Source organism: Diorhabda sublineata, chromosome 8, assembly GCF_026230105.1.
Source record: "Diorhabda sublineata isolate icDioSubl1.1 chromosome 8, icDioSubl1.1, whole genome shotgun sequence".
NCBI lineage: Eukaryota > Metazoa > Arthropoda > Insecta > Coleoptera > Chrysomelidae > Diorhabda > Diorhabda sublineata.
The window spans coordinates 11,894,600-11,915,923 of record NC_079481.1 but is presented as its reverse complement, the minus strand read 5'-3'; the positions used below and the strand labels follow the sequence as shown (position 1 = coordinate 11,915,923).

Sequence of the window (21,324 nt, the reverse complement as noted above, 5' to 3'; positions counted from 1 at the left end):
TTTGCGACCAATTTATTAAAGTGAGAGAGAAAAAGTATGATTCAAGTACAAATTCAAAGATTTGCGAAACATATTAAGCTTACTTTAATCTACCAACCAAAAAGGTTGATACCGAGTTGAGAAAAGAGCAATGAAGTTTTTAGTGCCGAAAATTTGGAGTGAACCCAGTGATCATTTCACTGATTGTTATTATTGTATTTTGAATCCACCCAAAGGTAAAAATTCAAAGAAAACAACTTATCCTGATCTACCATCAAGATCTGCTCAAAAATGGTCGCCATATTCGATCTGCCATTTTGTTTTCTATCTAATTCGTAATCAGGAACCACGAAAACTCTCAAATACCAAATTTTATTCAAATCGTGTGATTTTTCTGTAGTTTGTCGCCATATTGGATTTTCCATTTTTTTTTTTCGAATTACTATTGGCTAATTCTTTTTCAGCAACCACAAAACCCAACAATACCGAATTTCATTTGAGTCGCGTTATTTTTCTATAAAAATGGTCGCCATATTGAATACGCCATTTTGTTTTCGAGAAAATTATTGTCTAACTCGTAATCAGCAACCACGAAAGCCCCCAAATACCAAATGTTATTCAAATCTCGTGATTTTTCTGTAAATTTGGTCACCATATTTAATCCGCCATTTTATTTTCTAAAAAACTATCATCAAATTCGTTATCAGCGACCTTGGAAACCTCTGTATACGAATTATCAGCAAAATCGAAATAAATTTAGGCGTAAAATACATTTAAAACATGATTGGCGAGATTTTCACCACGTGCTTGCATCCTTTTTTCACAAAAAATTGCATGATAAAAAATGACGCAAGTTGGCGCAGCTTTTTTTGGTTTCGAAGAAAATGATGTAAAACACCTTGGAACATTTGAAATCATTGATATTTACTTCGATTAGTAGAATCCGCTGTAAAAAATTAAAAATCAATAACTGCACAAAACAGAGTGCGCGTATGGGCAATTCAAACTTTTTGCGTGGCGTCAACCAGACTTACTATTTGTGAGTTTTGACAATACTGCGAGAACGAGTTCGTAAAAAACTTGTCAAAGAAAAACTCGTGGATTTTGCACCAGGGCAACCCACCTGCCTATAACGCGCTATTTGTGAAGCACTATTTGGCCAGTACGCGCCCTCTAGTGCTCGAACACCCGCCGTACTCACCAGATTTGGTACCGTGCGACTTTTTTTGTTTCCGAATATAAAATTTTCTTTGAAAGGGACCCGATTTGAGTCGATGGAAGCGGTAAAGCAAAAATCGGCAGAGCTCCTAAAGGCACTCACCAAAGAAGACTTGGAGCACCACTTCGATCAATGGAAAAAACCTATGGAAAGGTGTGTGGCGAAAGCAGCATTCGAATGTAGAATAATTTTCATAATAAAACCGTTTTTAGTAACCAGTCTCTCAATAGCCAGACCTCGTACATGATTCGTCACCTGTCATGATCTTGAACACGTCTTTTGAAGCACTACAATTGAATTTTTCCAGCATTTCTTTACACCAACCGACACAAGCTTTTTTGAGGGATTATTAAATGTTTGTTCCAACCTTCTTATCGGGACCGTACTTAATATCCAAATATTAGTCAAAATTAAAAAAAATATATGAATCGAAGTTTCTGAAAATCCAAACCTTGCATTTTCTCGTTGATTCGATAAAAAGATATCAATTAAAAGCGTGGTTACAAATCCAGATTAGAACATATTTTTTATTTCCGGTCCAAAGTGTCATCTGAAAAAACTAAAAATACCTATCAAATGCTCCTAATTCTCTCGTTTCAAAAATATTTTCCTTTTTGTCTAAAGTATAAGGGTAACCTAAAAAAAGGAAATAACTAATTATTCTGAATTATTCATTGCGCACACACCTGTGAGTTGGCTGCGCGTGTGCGCAGAACTTGATGATGTTTGAATCAATTTGAATTAAGTGATTGAAACAGTGTAGACGATAGGAGATCATTCTATTTACTTGTAGTAGAAAAAGGAACTTGTAGTGCATGTTTGTGTAATAAAAAAGTTAATTAAACATTGAAAGTGCATTAGAAAACATGTGACTTTGGAGAGATCCATTTATTACTGTAATTACGTTACTTAACTAGTAAATAGAACGATCTCCTACGTCTACACTATTTCAATCACTTAATACAAACATCATCAAATTCTGCGCACGCGCACAGATAACTTACCGACCTGAGCACTATGAATAATCCGGAAAAATTAGATATTTTTTTAGGTTTCCTTAATAGGAGCATTTCATAGGTATTTTAAGTTTTTCCAGAGGACATTTTGAGCCGGAAATAAAAAATATTTTCCAATCTAAATTTGCAACCACGCTTTTAATTAATATCTTTTAATCGAATCAACGAGAAAATTCGGGGTTTGGATTCTCAGAACGAGCAATGAAAATCATTTCGATTTATATATTTGGCTGCTAGCTTGATGGAGCTCTTACTATCAAGCAAGTATCGAAAAGACCATCCCGGGAACGGTTCACAAACGATACCTAAGAAGAGATCGTATACAAAGAGCTTATACAGATAAAATTGGTATGTCCGTAAGTGGGAACGTCCGCGGTTAGAAAGAGAGAGACGATTGGGTACGGTTGCTATCTCTTTCTTTCATAGCGTACAGCGTTCGCGCGCAGCGCTGGCATAACTGTCAAACTTTAACCTATCATAATGTTATTGTTAGCGATATAGCTGCAAACCAAAGATTGTTGGGCTGTATGTTTATTTAATATGACTATTAACTGTTGTCTGTGTAAAAAAGAATCAATACCTGGAGGTAAAACTCGTAGTTTCCACAAGTAAGTTTACAATTAATGACAGCACTTAATTGATGAAAAATATTTTGACGAATAAATTGTATTGCTACTAAAACTGCATAGTGATTTGATATAAAAAATCCTCCTCGTTGGAAGAAAATTTACGATATTTTAAACTTTCTTCAGTTGAGGAAAGAGATGATAGTCTGACGGAGCCAAATCTGGTGAATAAGGGGGATGTTCTAGTAATTCAAACCCTTAATCACGAATTTTTTGCATGGCAATATGAGATTTCTATGCAGAAACGTTGTCTTGCAAAAACAAAACACCTTTGGATGGCTTTCCGCGTCTTTTCTCTTTGATTTTTTCCCGTAGAATGGTCAGTAATGTCGAATAGTAATCTCCAGTTATTTTTCTACCCTTATTCAAAAAATCAATCATGATTACTCCAAGGCAATCTCAAAAAACTGAAGCAAGAACTCTTCCAGCATATTTTTGGACACGAAATTTCTTAGGTCTTGGAGAAGCAGAGTGTCGCCATTCCATCTATTATTGCTTTGTTTCTGGATCGTAGAAATGTATCCAAGTCTCATCCATAGTAATAATTCGGTTTAAGAAGTCTACATCGTTTTCAAATAGAGCACAGATCGAACGCGATGCTTCTACCCTTGCACGCTTTTGGTCAACATTCAAACATTTGGGGATCGATTTTGCAGCAATTTTCTCAAGTCCAAATTGACGTGAACTATATTATGAACGCGTTCGTATGAAATATTTAGTGCTTCAGATATCCGTTTTAGCCCAATTCGACGGTCTGATTAAGTCATTTCATGAACTGCATCGATATTTTCGTGGACTGATACAGAAACTGGCCTTCCCGATCGGTCATCATCTTCAATGGAACATTTGCCTCTTTTGAAGCTTGCCTGATAATAGTGAACTCAACAGAAATGGATGAACATACTTGGAATATCCTCTGAAAAAAAACTTTGCAGTGATCATTTTAATAAAGGTGCCTTTGTTTCTTCTAATGGATGTACAACCATAAGACGATTAGTCAATACTACAGTTCCTTGTGTGTCAGTTGCTGGTGTTACAAGTAAAATTGTTACCAGTACAAAAGATGCAACGCAGATGGATGTCCAAATGGAACAGTCTGGCAGTGGTGGCAGTGATGTTATCGATGCAATTTCTACAATTAATGCTACATTGCAAGGCAATAAATTAACCATTTTTAAAGGTCAGTAGTTCTCTGGATATCGAAGCCAAATGAAGCGAGTGATATAGTTGAATTAATAATTCGAATTATATAATCATAATCGTAATTAAATAAATAAATGTCATTGATATTAGTCAAATTAGTTGATATAACTCTTGTACGTCTTTCTTAAAATTTTCTTGATAAAATATTCAACTATTGTTGAATATTTTATAACTTCTGTGTCTGTTTATTTAAATGGTTTGTAGCTTTAGTGGAATAATAACAATCAATTCAACATATTCTGTATAAAAACTTCTGTATTTTATATTAACTATCCTTATTTGCGTATTTTTTTAAATTTGCTATAGAATATGATAATAATAAAATACGAAAACATTATTAAACATATTCAAAATATTATTGCACAAATTATTAAATCATTGTTTAATTTCCTACTAGCATTCATTAATTTATTCAAATTTCATTACATACTCTTAAAAGTAAATTTTGAAAAAAACTCAACCACCACAAGTAATATATCGCTATGTAGGGCGGGTACGTTCGGTGCGACGTCCACACCGAAAACGAAGCCGACCGGATTATTTCATCTACATTATAGTTTCAACATTAGAGTTTAATTGTAACTGAAGCCGCTCGGCACTTCTCCACTCTATATTTTTGTTCGGCTCGGCTCGGCTTCCTTTGATCTGTACTTACTTTAAGCGAGTTGGGATCGGCACGGCCCGTGTTGGCATTTTCTAACCCAGCAAAGCCGCTCGGGATGTCTACATCAACGCGGATTAGGCCGGGCGGGCTGACCGCCCGGTTGGAACACGTAATCTCTATTGCGCAGAATCGTCACCGTACCAAGGACGGTTTTGTGATGGGTTGGAACGAACTTAATATTATGCGGTATCCAACTGTAGCGAAGTGCGACCACGGTTGAATTCGGAAAACCAGTAAAGCACTAGAGACGGTGTTTCATCATCAAAAGTCGAAGTGAATTGATCGGCACAATGTTGTTGGTTTAATCCATGTCGAAAGTTATAGTAAATCATCGCACGAAAAGGCTCGCTATTCAATTTCATTTTTTGACAAAAATTATTGTTTTATGTATCTGTAAACAACTCAAATAGCATTCATATGAAGTTCTGAGTAAGTTGACTATTTAAAATGTCAAACTTTACGATAGCAATGTCAGATTTGACAGTGTAGTCATATTACAAAACTTAAGTAGCAACCCTCGTAAATGCATGTTCCATTCTATATAAAGTTATGTACTATAATAATATCTACATATATAATTATTACCTTAAACCGGGCATATCCAATACGTCGGCAATGCCCACCAAATCAAAATCAATGTCTGGATTATTCAAAAAGAAGACTTGCAGTCCTCCTACCAAAGGTATTGATGTAATGAGCGGTTTCATAACTACTCTTAGCATACCATGTAACTAAAAATTTATTTAAAAGGTACCACAAATATTAGATTTGAAATATCTTCTAAAGGCTGGCACATACTTACTTGGAAATCTCGAATTCCACCTTTCATTCCTTTTAAATGAAAAGTAATATCACAATCGCCAGCGTAACTAGAATAAATTACAATTATGTTAAATCGGAAACTTTTTTTTAAACAATTATATAAATTATGTAGAATCTTACAGTAAATCTAATAATGTCTAATAAAGAGTGGCCCCAAATAAATTGGGTATACCGGGTATACCACATTTTATTCGACTTACTTTTTACTAAACCAGAGAAAATCTGCCGAATGTATCGACCTAAGTAAGAACAATCTACAAATACTAACAGGAGTTAGCAGATAATGCGGCGTGCAGATTTTGTTGCGCAGAGGACGAAACCTTTATCCACATTCTCTTGAAGTGCGAAACAATACAAAAATCCAGAGCACTACACGACTTCTAATAGTGGTACTAACAGATCAGCTGTAAACACTGGGTTCCCCAGTATCGCAGCAAGAAAGGGGGATACAATAGATCTTTGGGTCACAGTGTTTATGACACCCCAATATGTATTTACATCTAGGTGGAATATTCAAAAACTTCGAATTTATGTATTAAAAATAGATTTTGCATAAATTCTCGCCTTTGTTGACAATATACAGAGTGAGTTTTATGTATGAAACGCCTCAATTGTCTAGGAAACGGCTTGTACGATTTTTATAAATTTTTGTGTTGTCCTTTTTCTTGTGTTGTCCTTTTTCCGGGAAAATAATGAACTTTGTTTTCCATTTAAAATGGATCACCCTGTATATTTCTCACTTTTCGAAATCCTTAAGAAATACTTATTTTTTATCGAATGTTCCCTATACCTAAATGCCATGATTTCGGAGCCAAATATGGTTAATAAGGGGGGGGGGGGTGTTTTAGTAATGCAAACCCTAAATCACGTTTTCTTTGCATGGCAATATGAGATTTATGTGTTTTGTCCTGCAAAAACAAAACACCTTTGGGTAGCTTTTCGCGTCTTTTCTCTTTAATTTTTTCTCGTAGGATGATCAGTGGTATCGAATAGTAATCTCCAGTTATTTTCTACCCTTATCCAAAAAATCAATCATGATTAGGTCCCATGGCAATCCCAAAAACTGAAGCAAGAACTTTTCCAGTAGATTTTTGGACACGAAACTTCTTAGGTCTTGGAGAACCAGAGTGTCGCCATTCCATCGATTGTTGCTTTGTTTCTGAATCGTAGAAATGTACATAAGTCTTATCTGTAGTAACAATTCGATTTAAGAAATCTACATCGTTTTCAAATCGAGCCCAGATCGAACGCGATGTTTCTACCCTTGCACGCTTTTGGTCAACATCCAAACATTTGGAGAACCATTTTGCAGCAAGTTTTCTCATGTCCAAATTGACGTGAAGTATATAATGAACGCGTTCATATGAAATATTCAGTGCTTCAGATATCCGTTTTAGCCCAATTCGACGGTCTGATAAAATCATGTCATGAACTGCATCGATATTTTCGGGGACTGACACAGAAACCGGCCTTCCCGATTGGTCATCATCTTCAATGGAAAATTTACCTCTTTTAAAGCAGTCCAATTTTTCACGTCACCTAGGAAGGATATTGATCACCAAGGGTATTAAGCATATCTTCGTAAATCTGCTTACCTCTTAACCCTTTTAAATCCAGATAGGTACTTGATGATGGCTCGATACTCCAACTTTTCGATTTTTACAATTTCGGTGGACATCTTTTACCTTTTAATTTATTGCGTAACTCTGGTTTACTTTTTTGACGTCAAACTTTACACTTACACTTCTAATAAGTTATTTTGCGTTGCTATGGTAACGCAACATTTTGTTTATGCATGGAACTGATCTACGCTAACTAAATATCGATACATCTTCGTATATGTATAGAGAATATCATATAAAAAATAATGGGTAATTCTTGAGGATTTCTAAAAACACAAAATATATAGGGTGATCCATTTGAAATAACAAAGGTCAATATTTTTCCGGAAAAAACAATGATCTGACAACAATGTAAATACCGCCATAATACCGGGCGTATCACAAAAATTTATAAAAATCGTTTCCGAGATAATTGAGGCGTTCCATACATAAATCTCACTCTGTATTATTGAATACAAAATTGATGAATTATTTTATAATTAATTAATTTAATAAAACAAAATATTCCAAAACTTTTAAAACAAGCTTTAAAATTTTACACATATATACTAGAAACGATAGTGATATTCATTAAGAAAACAAAAACAACGAAAGAATTTGGTGATTAAATCAACAAGATTTCATATATCAATTTCACGCACAATGGTCTATAATAAAAATACGTAGAGGGTCGTGTAGGTACGTCGTCGCCTAGCTTCTGGGAAATGTAAAATTTTGATTTATCGTCTCTTTATAATAGTATTTCTAATAGCATTTTCTTAATTTCACGATTTCTTGTAAAACGAATTATTCATAAGAGCCTTTACTTTTACGTACGGCACAAAGTACGAAGATGTCTAATTAGCCTAGACCAGTTCCATGCATAAACAAAATATTGCGTTACCATAGCCACGAACAATAACTTATTAGAAGTGTCAGTGTAAAGATTGAAAAAAAAAGTATCCACCGAAATTGTGAAAATCGAAAAATTGGAGTATCGAGCCATCATCAAATACCTGTATTTAAAAGGGTTGAGAGGTAAGCAGATTTACGAAGATATGCTTAATACCCTTGGTGACCGTGAAAAATTGGACTGCAAGTTTCAAAAGAGGTAAATTTTCCATTGAGGATTATGACCGATTGGGAAGGCCAGTTTCTGTGTCAGTCCCTGAAAATATCGATGCAGTCTTGACATGATTTTATCAGACCGTCGAATTGGGCTAAAACGGATATATGAAACACTGAATTTCATTTCATACGAACGCGTTCATTATATAATTCATGTCAATTTGGACATGAGAAAAATTGCTGCAAAATGGATCCCCAAATGTTTGAATGTTGACCAAAAGCGTGCAAGGGTAGAAACATCGCGTTCGATCTGGGCTCGATTTGAAAACGATGTAGATTTCTTAAACCGAATTGTTACTACAGATAAGACTTATATACATTTCTACGATTCAGAAACAAAGCAACAATCGATGGAATGGCGACACTCTGGTTCTCCAAGACCTAAGAAGTTTCGTGTCCAAAAATCTGCTGGAAAAGTCCTTGCTTCAGTTTTTTGGGATTGCCATGGATTAATCATGATTGATTTTTTGGATAAGGGTAAAACAATAACTGGAGATTACTATTCGACATTACTGACCACTCTGACCACCGAAAAAATTAAAGAGAAAGACGCGGAAGGTATACAAAGGTGTTTTGTTTTTAGAGGACAACGCCCTTGCACACAAATCTTATATTGCCATGCAACAAATTCGTGAGTTAGTGTTTGATTTACTAGAACACCCCCTTATTCACCAGATTTGGATTTGTCCGACTATCACCTCTTTCTTCAACTGAAAAAAAGTTTAAAAGGTCGTAAATTTTCTTCTAACGAGGAAGTAATAAAAGCTGTGGAGGTCTGGTTTGCAGAGCAAGAAGAAACATTCTTTTTGAAAGGTCTAGAGACCTTGCAGGTTCGCTGTAATGAGTGTATCCAATTAAGATTCTTTTTTTCTATATGCATTTCCATTTGCCCATACATCTTCTGTAATTCTACCTACACTACCGATTAGACGCTTTTGCCCACCCGATTCCTCAAATTTCGATAAAACGCATTTTAAAAAAATTTCCCCCTCACACTCGTATTAAAAAGCAGTGTCTTACAAAATAAAAATATTAGTGCACGTTATTTGTTTATTATTCTTTATTGTGAATTATTTCTTAGGTGTAGATTGTAGTTCAGTCAAAGTTAGTCAAAGTCCGTATGATATTGAAAAAAATATTTTAAAAAATATTAAAGAAAAATGTAGTACGTTCTGGCCAGCGCCTGATCGACAGAAAGTTTATATTCTAGTAAAACAAAACGATCTCAAGCATTCCACGAATCTGTGCAAAGAGTATTTGAAAGAATTGGAAAAGAAGAACGTACTGAAAGTAATGATATGGCCTTCACATTCGCCTGACCTCAACTCGATTGGGTTGTAGGAGAAATTGGGCAGAGAACTCACAAAGCACTTCACACCTTTGGAATATCATAGAAAATGAACGGAGTTAAATAGACGGCAATCATTTGTCGAAATTTATAGAAAGAATGCCAAAACTACGCACCGAAATAATAAAAGCGAAAAGAGTTGACATCGATGAATCGAAAATTTTAATAAGTTACAATTAGGGACTGCAATTTTGTGACAAATAAATGTCGTAATCGATTGCACTGTTTTTGATTTTTTGTGTATCAAATAAACTAAAAAAAATTTTGACCGGTAGTGTAAAATAATAATCAATACGCATTCTAATAAGTTGATACGTTGTTCAAGTGTAAATATCTTTATGTTTGATAAAACCAAACACTTAACCTATATAAATTTATCGTTACAAGGAAAAGACCAGACCATTACAAATATGTTAAGTGTAATTAAAGTATCGGAATTTAAACGTAGTTCTTGAGGAAAAGTCCGTCATTTAACGATAATAGTCCGAGAACCAGGTGAAAATATAGTTAACTACTTCTTTTAGAAAGGTGATATACATCAGAGAGATATGTAATAAAGCTCAGTTTTCCTTCAGCTCACTGCTAGCTGATTTTTTTATATATCACAAGAGTATATTACCAATCAGCTTACAAATTTTCAGCTGGGAGGAAATGACTGAATTTCTTTTTTTATAATCATTCCTCCCACCGAGCCGCAGCTGACGTCCACTAGTCTTTATGATACGGATGCATTCTATTAAGTGTCTCTTAAGAGGAACTTGGATGTGTGGACGGACGATGAAGTCATGGAATTGATTCATCTTTATGAGAAGCATGAGATTTTATGGAATGGAATTATATATAATGTATAAAAATCGCGATAAAAAAATGCAGAACTTTAACGAAATCACAAAAAAATTCTAAAATTGTGACGGGAATGAAGTTTAGCGGAACATCCACAATTTACGAAACCAGGTTGGTATCTATCTTAATTAGGCTTGAGGAAGAACTGCATTTCTGTTTAAACACTGAGAAAACTTTAGTCTAATCTTATAAAGGAGCTTTACCAGCTCTAAAAATCAACATTGACTTAATACAACCTCAAATTATATACATGTAGAAAAAAAACTTATTCTCTGCTTATTTTGCGATTATATCTTTGCCTGAACAGCTCGATTCTCGTACTGCTTTAACAAGTTATTACTCGTTGTTTGAATCGTGTATTCAGTAAGGTTTGCCTTTCTGGGGGCCTTGTAGTTTGCTCCTCTTCGAATTTATTTTTAAATTAAAATAAAGATTATTTTTTTGGTTTGAGCAGTAGAACACATTTAAAAAAAACACAATTCTAATTCTACCTGCTCTTTTCATTTTAGAATCTATTTGTTTGGTTCGCAAACACTTTCACATCTCAACTGAGAGATCCATTCATACCTACCATACTAGAAGAAAGAATTTGAAAATTTTAGCTTAACTATACCCACTTCTGATCTGGTAAAAAATTCCATCATCTCCACCGTCAAAAAATTATTCCATCAGCTACCTTCGGAATTTGGATTATTGTGTTATCTGTTGACTGAATTGCGTACCTACAATCTCTTAAAGTAAATATCTTTTTCTTATTTAAATAACGATTTACGAGTAGAGGAGTATTCCAGAAAACTCCGTGCCGTACAAGTTGACGGAAACGTCTAGGGTTAGGTCTTGGTTAAACAAAGGTGCTTTGCGGCGTTTGCAAAGTCGTATCGCGTTTTTGAGGATGTGTTTTCAAGACCTACTTCTTGTTTCGTTAATAATTTATAGAAATACGAAATATGAGAATGTATTTGTAGATCGTATACTAAGTAATAAATATATCTGTATAACCCAATAAAATTTTTTTGTGGACATTTTTCATTTATTCATATCAACTTTGGAGGAGAAGTTACACACTTTTTACTTTCGTTCTTTATACATACATTTTGTAAAATAGGTGACTAATATCTTCATATCTCGTTCATTAAATGGAAAATACTACAATTATGAAAAATGATGAAAATAATTAGTATATAAGTCTATAGCAAAAATTAAACCCTTATGCAGTATGTCCAGAATTAAATATTATTATTAGAATAGAAGTCGTTTACAGAGTAGAAGTTACTTTCCAATAAATATGCCCTCAAATTATTGCGAAATGCGGGAAAGGATGATAACGATTTGATTTTAATTAGCAAGTGATTGTGCCTTTTTTTGCATTATAAAGTATTGAGCCCTTAACTAATTCTGAACGTGGAGTAGGATGATAAAGGTCGCGCTCCGAGTTTCTAAATGCAACGTTCTTTCTGAAGCGCGAAGAAAAGCGTGCTTACTAATTAGGCAAACGGATTCAAGAATGAAGCGTCAGAATTTTTAAACTTTTAAAGAAGTCCCTACAGTGAGACCTGGCGTTTAGTACGAGTAAATATCTAACAGCTCTCTTTCGTAGTTTAAAGTAAATATTTAACAGATCTTATAGTTTGAAGATTCGCTCAAATTGAGTAACACCACACGCACCCGAGAAGGGAAGGGCATATCGGAGATGCGACTCAATAAGGGTATAATAAACTGTTAAGCAGGTGGATAAATTCAGATATTTGGAAACTGATCATCTCAACGTATAACAGGTAGAACTACAGATTCAACGACGTCAATGGTGGTGTTATTTAATATAAAAGGCAGCAATATATTTTTATATAATAAAACTTCAGTTTTAGAAACGTTGAGACGGAGAAGATTTGAATCGCACCATGAGCTAATGGTGATTAGGTCACTAGATATGGTCCTATGAAGTGCCGAGAGATCAGTGTTGCTCCAAGAGAAACTAGTGTCGTCTACATATATAGACATATTTTACCACTGATGCGTAGATAGGCGATGTCGTTTATAAACATAAGAAACAAAATGGGGCCTTGGGGCACATTCTATTGGCTTACAAGAAGACATTGTTGTATTAAGTCTTACAAACTGACTTCTGTTGGGAAGGTATGATTCAAACCATGCGAAAGGTGTTCCCCTGAAAAATCGCAAAGTTTCAGTCCTTCTTCTTGTTTCAACATCAAATTTCCTCAATACCGAACTTGACAAATTCGAGGATAATTCAAGTGGTAAAAGAGAAAAGTCCAAAAAGACGGATGCAGATGTTTAACCACAATTTTCTAGAGAAGTAATAGCGGATATGATAGTTTCAAGTGACTATTTGAGAGAAGAGGTTGCGAATTATCATGATGTGAAACAAACTTACAAACAAGAAGAAACACTTGTAAAGGAAAAGACCAATTTATTCGGAGGAATATTTTCTAAAAAGAAATCATCTGAAAAAGATTCTGAAATAAAATCTGGCGAGAAGAGCAATCCAAAACAAAAAGTAAAAAGAAAACGCAGGAAGGAAAATACTTGGCAGCTAAATCTGATAGCGAAGATTTCTCTAAGATATAAACCAAAGTAGTTTCTTTGGTCTGTTTTCAAAGAAAACTGAACCTCAAAAACAAGACAAGAACGTTGATGAACAATTAACACAACAGCTGTCATCTGAAGTCATTCAACATATGAAAGACAGTTCTAACTTTCTAAACACAGAAATCAAGTTATACCACGACGTTCGCCCAGATTTTGTTGATAACTTTCAGCCTGTTACTTTATCACCTATAAATATACCAGATACATCAAGATGCCAAACCAAACAAGAATGATATTTAAAAATTAATTAGTGTAATCTCCACAATCTTCTTTATAAAAATTTGTTGAATCAAGTGATAAAAAATAAAAATACAGTCCACAAAAGACAATTTCTTAACACATAAATTTCTTGCAGTGGAGGAGGGAGACTACAGCATCATTTGTGCATTTGTTACTTAAAAAACTAAATTGATGGGTAGTATGTATTCTAAGATTCTTAGCCTACTATAGAATCAAACAAAATTTCGATGTCAAAATATTTTATTACTCAACATATTTTCCTCTTAATTGGATACATTTATTACAACGCACCTGCAACGTCTCTAGACCTTTCAAAAAAATGTTTTTTCTTGTTCTGCAAACCAGACCTCTACAGCTTTTATTACCTCCTCGTTAGAAGAAAATTTACGACCTTTTAAACTTTTTTTCAGTTGAGGAAAGAGATGATAGTCGGACGGATCCAAATCTGGTGAATAAGGGGATGTTCTAGTAAATCACACACTAAATAACGAATTTTTTGCATGGCAATAGAAGATTTTTGTGCAGGGGCGTTGTCCTGCAATAACAAAACACCTTTGTGTAGCTTTTCGCATCTTTTCTCTTTAATTTTTTTCCACAGAGTGGTCAGTAATGTAGAATAGAAATCTATTGTTCTACACATATCAAAAAAATTAATCATGATTACTTTTCCAGCAGATTTTTGGACACGAAACTTCTTAGGTCTTGGAAATCCAGAGTGTCGCCATTCCATCGACTGTTGCTTTGTTTCTCGATCGTAGAATTGTTCCTAAATCTCATCCATAGTAACAATTCGGTTTAAGAAGTCTAGATCGTTTTCAAATCGAGCACAGATCGAACGCGGTGCTTCTACCCTTGCACGCTTTTGGTCAACATTCAAACATTTGGGACTCCATTTTGCAGCATATCTAAATTGACGTGAACTATATCATGAACGCGTTCGTATGAAATATTTAGTGCTTTAGATATCCGTTTTAGCCGAATTCGACGTTCTGATAAAATCATGTCATGAACTGCATCGATATTTTCGGGGACTGACACAGAAACTGGCCTACCCGATCGGTCATCATCTTCAATGGAAAATATACCTCTTTTGAAACTTACAGTCCAATTTTTCACGACCGCATACGAAGGACATTGATCACCAAGGGTATTAAGCATATCTTCGTAAATCTGCTTACCTCTTAACCCTTTTAAATACAGGTACTTGATGATGGCTCGATACTCCAATTTTTAACATCTTTTTATCAGGTTAAGTAGAGATTGTGCTCGATGAAGAAGACTTATTTCTATCTATATGATAATTGGCGAGTCTCCTATTATAATAAATATCATTGGCAGCTTTTATTGTCTTCTGATAAATTTTTCTGTATAGTTTCGCGCAATTTTTGAAGAAGACACTATCCGAGTATTTCCTTAGGTGAGATAAAGGGAATTCTGCCTGTATGGTTGTAGGATGGACTGAGTAGCTGAACGGTTATGTAGCCCGGACAAAAGGAGGAGGGCTCTCAGGCTATGCTAGCACCCTGCCGGGGGTAAAAGTAGCATACTGCTCACATAAATGCAGAAACAGCCTCGGAAACCGATCAGAACCATACGATGACGACATGACATGACATGACGAAAAATAATAAACGATGTGGGAGACGTAAACGTAAACATAACTTGCTTGCTGGAATATAACATCGTGGAATGGCAGGGACCACGAGATTGTTAAGGAAATGAAACAATATAAGATTGACATATGCGCTCTATCAGAAACGAAGAGGAAAACACAGGGCACATCTTAGTTGACAGCGGAAGAGCTAAGCAAGAGTGGGAATTCTACTTCACGAGAAATACGAACAATGTATAGAAAACATAGAACAAATTAAAGACAGAATCCTGAAAATATCTCTACAAATCAACTACATGCAGACACACCTAATAAGCACATACGCTCCGAATATAAGTAAACCCATAGAGGAGAGCGAAACATTTTACCAACACCTTCAAAATACTATAGACAAACTAAGCAGCACGGATAAAATCATTACACTCGGAGATCTGAGCGCCAGAATAGGCAGGGAACCAATTCCGGGCATAAAACAAATATATAATGAAGATATAACCAACTTAAATGGAGAATTCCTGATAGACTTCTGTTCGAGAAACGAGCTACGGATAAACAACACGTACTTTCCTCACAAAGAGTAGCACAAATATACATTTACAAACACCAGAGGTCAAAAGTCGATGATTGATTATGTAATAAGCAACAGGACCATCACAAGTAATAGATGTAAAAGCACTCAGCTCAACGAACATAGGCACAAACCACAACCTAATACTGTGTAAAATGATCGTGGAAACACCCCACAGGTTCAAAAAAACTCCATTAACCATCGAAAAGTACAATATTGAATCACTTACAGTTGATAGTACGAGTAGCCTATATGAGAACCGACTAACAAATAAACTGAAAGGACTACCCCGAAATGCGATGTGGAGATGCTGGAACAAAATCAAATCATGTATCATAGAAGCAGCCGAAGAATCTATTGGTAGAAGAAAATCCAACATAAATGGGACCAATAACAGCAAAAAACTATGGTTCTGTTGCAAAGTTAAAGAACTTTCGCAACAGAAAAATGAATCCTACCTCACCAACATCAGAGAATCACTCCAAATATACAGACGAGAGAAATAGAATCAATGCCAGAATTAAAGTCATAAAACGAGATTACTGGGCAAAATTTACAAGCGACATGGATCATGATCTATTTGAAGAACAAAAGAAAGTGTGGAAGATGCTCAATAACAGGAAAAAGCCAACAAACCAATTTGTGCAAGCGAAAGGAGTATGGGAAAAATAGTTCAGGAAATTTTATAAGACGGAGGAAGCCATAAGCATAGAAAATTACGCGACAAATCATCAAATATCACTGAACGAAGAAGAGGTAAAAATAAAAAAACTGAAAAATAGAAAAGCCACCGGAACAGACCTCATCCCAAATGAACTTCTAAAATATGCCGGTCTCGAGCTAGGAAAATATTTAAAAATTCTCTATAACAAAATTTTAGAGGCATTAGAAATACCTACGGAATGGCACAAAGGTATAATTATTCCTATATTTAAGAAAGGAGAGAAGACGCACCCAGACAACTACAGGGGCATAACGTTGCTGAAAACAAGCATGAAACTCTTTACAAGCATTTTAAAGGAAAGACTTGAAACAAAAATAACGTACAGGAAAGAACAACAAGGTTTCAGACAAAACAGATCCACGACCGACGCCTTATTCATTATTAAACAAAAGAAAAATCGATCGAATTTAATACACCAGCATATCTCGGCCTCATAGATTTGATCAAGGCATTTGATAGGGTCCGCCTCTCCGACATCATAAATATACTGATATCGAAAGAAACGCCAGATACCATAGTAAGAGCAGTGCGCAGTCTCAATACGAAAAACACAACCAAAATTAAAGCAGGAGGCACTTATGCGGAAGAGATACCAACACCAGGCAGGGCGACAGCCTCAGCCTGATGCCTGTTCAATCTCTTAATTGACAGAATTATAGAGGAAGTATCATCACTATATATGGGATACCGAATGGAACAGAATAAAATAATCAACATGGTATACTACGCCGACGAAGCAGCTATTTTCGCGGAAACGCAGGACGACCTACAGTACTGCAGTACTACACAAATTCTGCCAGATCAGCCAAGCGATGAACATGACTATATCCTTTGCTAAAGCTGGTAGTTCAGGACAAAATCATCGAACAAGTCCCACAATTTAAATACCTGGGTATGGACCTGTCGAGTTATCACGACCCATTGAAGGACCTAAGAAGCCAGATCAACAAAGTGACTGCCATATCGGGCTGCTTAAGGCAGATAATATGGGAACAACGAATACATGCGAAAGGATAGCAAGGTTAGGATCTATAAGACTTGTATCAGGCCAATCATGATATACGGAATACAAACCAGAAGGAAACCAACAAAATGAAAAGCATGCTTCTGGTAGCCGATATGAAAATGCTCAAGACTATAGTTGAAAAAACAAGAGTAGATCGAATCAGGAACAAAGATATGTGGGAACAATGTGGGGTGAAAAACATCGTAAGATGGGGGAGACAAAGAAAAAAATACTGGTACGCCCACGTGAGAAGAATGGAAGAGAGTAGACTGCCACGCATTGTACTTGAAGCGAAACCAATAGGGGAAAGAGAGCCCGGACGATCACCTAAGAGATGGATGGACAGCTGGCAGTCCACCTCTCAGGAACTGATACAGAGGAACCTGCAAAACTAACCGATCATGAGATCTTAAAAATGAATAAGAAGAAGATAAAGCGTTTATTTTGTTTATTTTTAATACGCCAAGATGTTCACCACCGATTTGGAACAATTCCTCCGAACCGGTTTTGGAATTTAGATGAGACGAGTGTAAGCACTGTTCAATCGCAGTCAAAAATAGTTGCACCAAAAGAAATTAAACAACTAGGAAATACAACATCAGCCGAGAGAGGGGCCATTGTGAATATGAAGCAGCAGTTAATGCTAGTGGAATCTGTATTCCGCCAATGCTGTTATTCCCCAGAGTTTTTTTTAAAGACAGAATGCTATTTTGCGCACCTCTTGAAACGATCTGAGCTGCAGTTCCCATTGGCTGATCAAATGAACAGCTGTTCGTAAAATTCCTTAATAATTTTATTAAGCTTTGCAAAGGTTTAAAGAAAAAACGTGTTAAATTATTCTTAGACAATCACTATTCACATTTGTCCATTGATGTAGTCGAAGAAGCTTCGGATGCTGGAATCATCATGATAAATTTTGCATCTCACACATTAGACAAGCTTCAGCCACTTGATTTAACTATATATGGCCCCCTTAAAATATTTCACAGCCAAAGTGTAGAGTCTTGGCTGTTTAGTAATGAAAAAAAAAACGTTTGACGTTTACTCAGTAGCAAAAGGTCTAGGAACTGCTTTTCCTCGTGCTTTCACGCTCAGTAATATTTTAAGTGATATTAGAACTTCCGGGATTTATTGGGCCAGGGCACTTACGAAAAAAAAAGGCTTTTGGTGACAAAATTAGTAGTAGAGAAAAAACGCCATCGTGTTCTAGAGGTTAAATAACAGTTATGTACATAAAATTCAACATTTTTTGTCCGTGCGTTATTTTTTGAAACAATAAAAACACCAAAAAATCGGTACAAATTTAGTTTTTTGCGTTTGACGCTAAACCTATGCAAGACTCGTGTTTGTTACTATGGGCAATATTGTAGATAATTACAAAATCTTCAAAATAAGCTTTTATAAAATAAATTTCAATAATTTGTTGCTTAGATAATTTAACCGAAAGGAGAAAATTTTGAATTTTTTATAATTTGTTTAATTTTAAATATAAAGGTTTCTTATTCACTGAAAACCGAGATCTCGATGTATTTAATCAATATTTTAGAGATGCGCCTTGTGGCCCCAATAGTTTTTGCAAATTGGCAATTAAACCATAGGAACCCCCTGGAAAAAAAGGGCCATTCTTGTTCACCGGGTGGTCCTATCATCATTTGGAAAGTCGCGTTGGAAAGAGGAAGAGTTGAACTAAAAATCCCTCATCTAAGTTTTTTGAATTTTTTTTTGAATAAATTAACAATTTATTCGTAATACCAATGTCATATACGGAATGCTGGCAGTTTTGCCTACATTAAAAAAAACCATTTTGATAAATTTGAGGCGAGGTTATACATAAAAGTTTGAATAATCTATTATTGAAAATGTGCATTTGGTAGCAGTATATGTGACACTCTTCTTCTCTCCGCTGCTCCGCGAAGCCGCGACAGCGGAGGAATGGGGATAACGAAAAGAAGTAAAGACGGCGCACTTAATATACTCCCTCAGACTTCAAATCTGCGGAGCGCAAAAATATATGATTATCTCATTATTGAGCCAATTTTGATCTTTTTTTTAAACTAGGCTAACTCGCTAAAATTAGCTGTCACATTAGTTTTTTGCTAAAATTAATAATTATCACAGAATTTTCTCCTCTATGAATTTTGCAATTTTTTGTAAGACTTATTTATCAACTAAATAAGCAGTTGTTCATACTGGCATAAAATACTTTGCATTCTAAGTGAAAATACTTAATTTTATGGGGAGATATTTCGTATTTACTGCTTTACTTGACGCATTTATAGGTTTCATACAAAAAATTTAAAAGTACCCTTTTTTGCATGTTGTTTATAAAAATATTTTTATTTGTCCTCTAATACTGCAAAACAATAATTTTTCAGCTTGTACCTATACAATTTATTGTGCATTATATAAGCAGCTGCGTTAGAGACTGTGTATAAATGTACAAATTTTTTTATCCCTTTTTTGAACACTTTTTTGAGGTATAAATTTTATTTACTGTATATAAATTATATCATTTTTTATCAGCTTGTAAAAATTAAAATTGTAGTAACGTCGCCTATAACGGTGAGATTTTGGGAGAAGAGAGTTCGAGTTTGTACCTAGTACGAGGAACAAGTCTAGAAATACAGACTGCTAAACCTATTTCAAAATCTATTTTCTTCCACCTATTCACTATTTGAGTCAGTAATACAAACAAGAAACCTTTATATTTAAAATTAAACAAATTATAAACAATATAAAAGATTCAAAATTTTCTCCTGTCGATTAGCAGCAAATTATCAAAATTTAATTTATAAAAGCTTATTTTGAAGATTTTGCAATTCTCTACAATATTGCCCATGGAACAAATACGAGTCTTGCATAGGTTCAGCGCAAAACGAAGAAAACAAAGTTTCTGCCGATTTTTTGGTGTTTTTATTGTTTAAAAAAATAACGCATAGACAAAAAATGTTAAATTTTATGCACATAACTTTTATTTAACCTCTAGAACATGATGGCGTTGTTTTTTTCTACTATTAATTTAATTAATTTTGTCACATAATTTCGTAAATGCCCTGGCCTACATCCGCTGGACAGCGAAATATTTTTAGATAAAGATTTTATGATTTCCTACGTAACGGATCGCGATTTGGAAAATAACGAATCACAGCCCAACCTTCCCATTACTGATAAACAGACTCAGTTTTTGACCTCAAATAGAGAAAAAACAACAGATAAACCAAAAGTAGGGTATAAAAACTCCACCATAAAAATCTTTACATCTAAAATGCAGAAACCCTCGAAAAAGTATTCATTCGCTAGAAGAAGTACAGATGTAATCCAAAAGCACTAGCCAGGAAAAACACAAAGAAAGGGAGAAAGACTGGAAAAACAATTATAGCAACCGACACATCAGGGAAGGGTGAAATCAGAAGAAACATGAACAAAAATATAAAATCGGTAACAATTTGGGAAAAATTCAACTCCAAAAGTTTCGTCGTTCATAGAAATTAAACCAAAAGTTGCAAAAAAAAATATCAGGTAGTTGAGACCTCATCCAAAAGTGAAAATAGCGTTCCCTATTGATGACGAAGATAGTGTAGATGAAGAGTGCTACTTTTGAGAAAATTCAAAGAATGCTGATAAAGGTGGTGAAAAATGAGCGTTGGGCTCATAATTTATGCGCAGATATTGACGCCAAAAAGTGGAAGACCTATGAGTGTGAATGTTGTTTAAAAAAAAAGATTTTTATTAGTTAAATGCAGAATTTTTATAAAAGGAAAAACTTTGTGTTGTTTTTGAGTTCCTACAATTTGTTCTCAAGTTCTTAATAAACACGTCTTTTAAATCTGTTATTTTTTTCACTATCCGTTTCAAAGGTACATAAACACATGTATTTTGGAATGCAATGTAAGTAATACAAAGCTTGTGTTACCCATAAAAATTCTTGTAATAATTATTTAAATTTTTTCTGTGTGGAAATTTCAAAAAAAATTTTCAAAGTACAACAGACACCCCTACTATTATTATTATTTATAATAAAATCACTTACAAAATGTCGAGATCCACGATGATTTCATTTCTATCGATGTTCTTATCATACACTTTAACTCCACCAATTCTAAACGGCTGGAATTAAT

At 34.8% G+C, this 21,324-nt stretch overlaps 1 protein-coding gene across 2 annotated transcripts in view; it reads right to left on the bottom strand.

Annotated features, from left to right (window-relative positions):
- LOC130447308 (extended synaptotagmin-2) overlaps window positions 1–21,324 on the bottom strand; it is a 127,154-nt gene that overhangs the window by 72,328 nt on the left and 33,502 nt on the right. For both annotated transcript variants that reach the window (XM_056784052.1, XM_056784053.1), the window contains exons 5-7: window positions 21,237–21,313; window positions 5,510–5,576; window positions 5,293–5,438 (exon numbers count right to left, since the gene is read on the bottom strand). In XM_056784052.1, coding sequence (XP_056640030.1) covers window positions 5,293–5,438; window positions 5,510–5,576; window positions 21,237–21,313 — 290 coding nt within the window. The remainder of the gene's footprint in view (window positions 1–5,292; window positions 5,439–5,509; window positions 5,577–21,236; window positions 21,314–21,324) is intronic.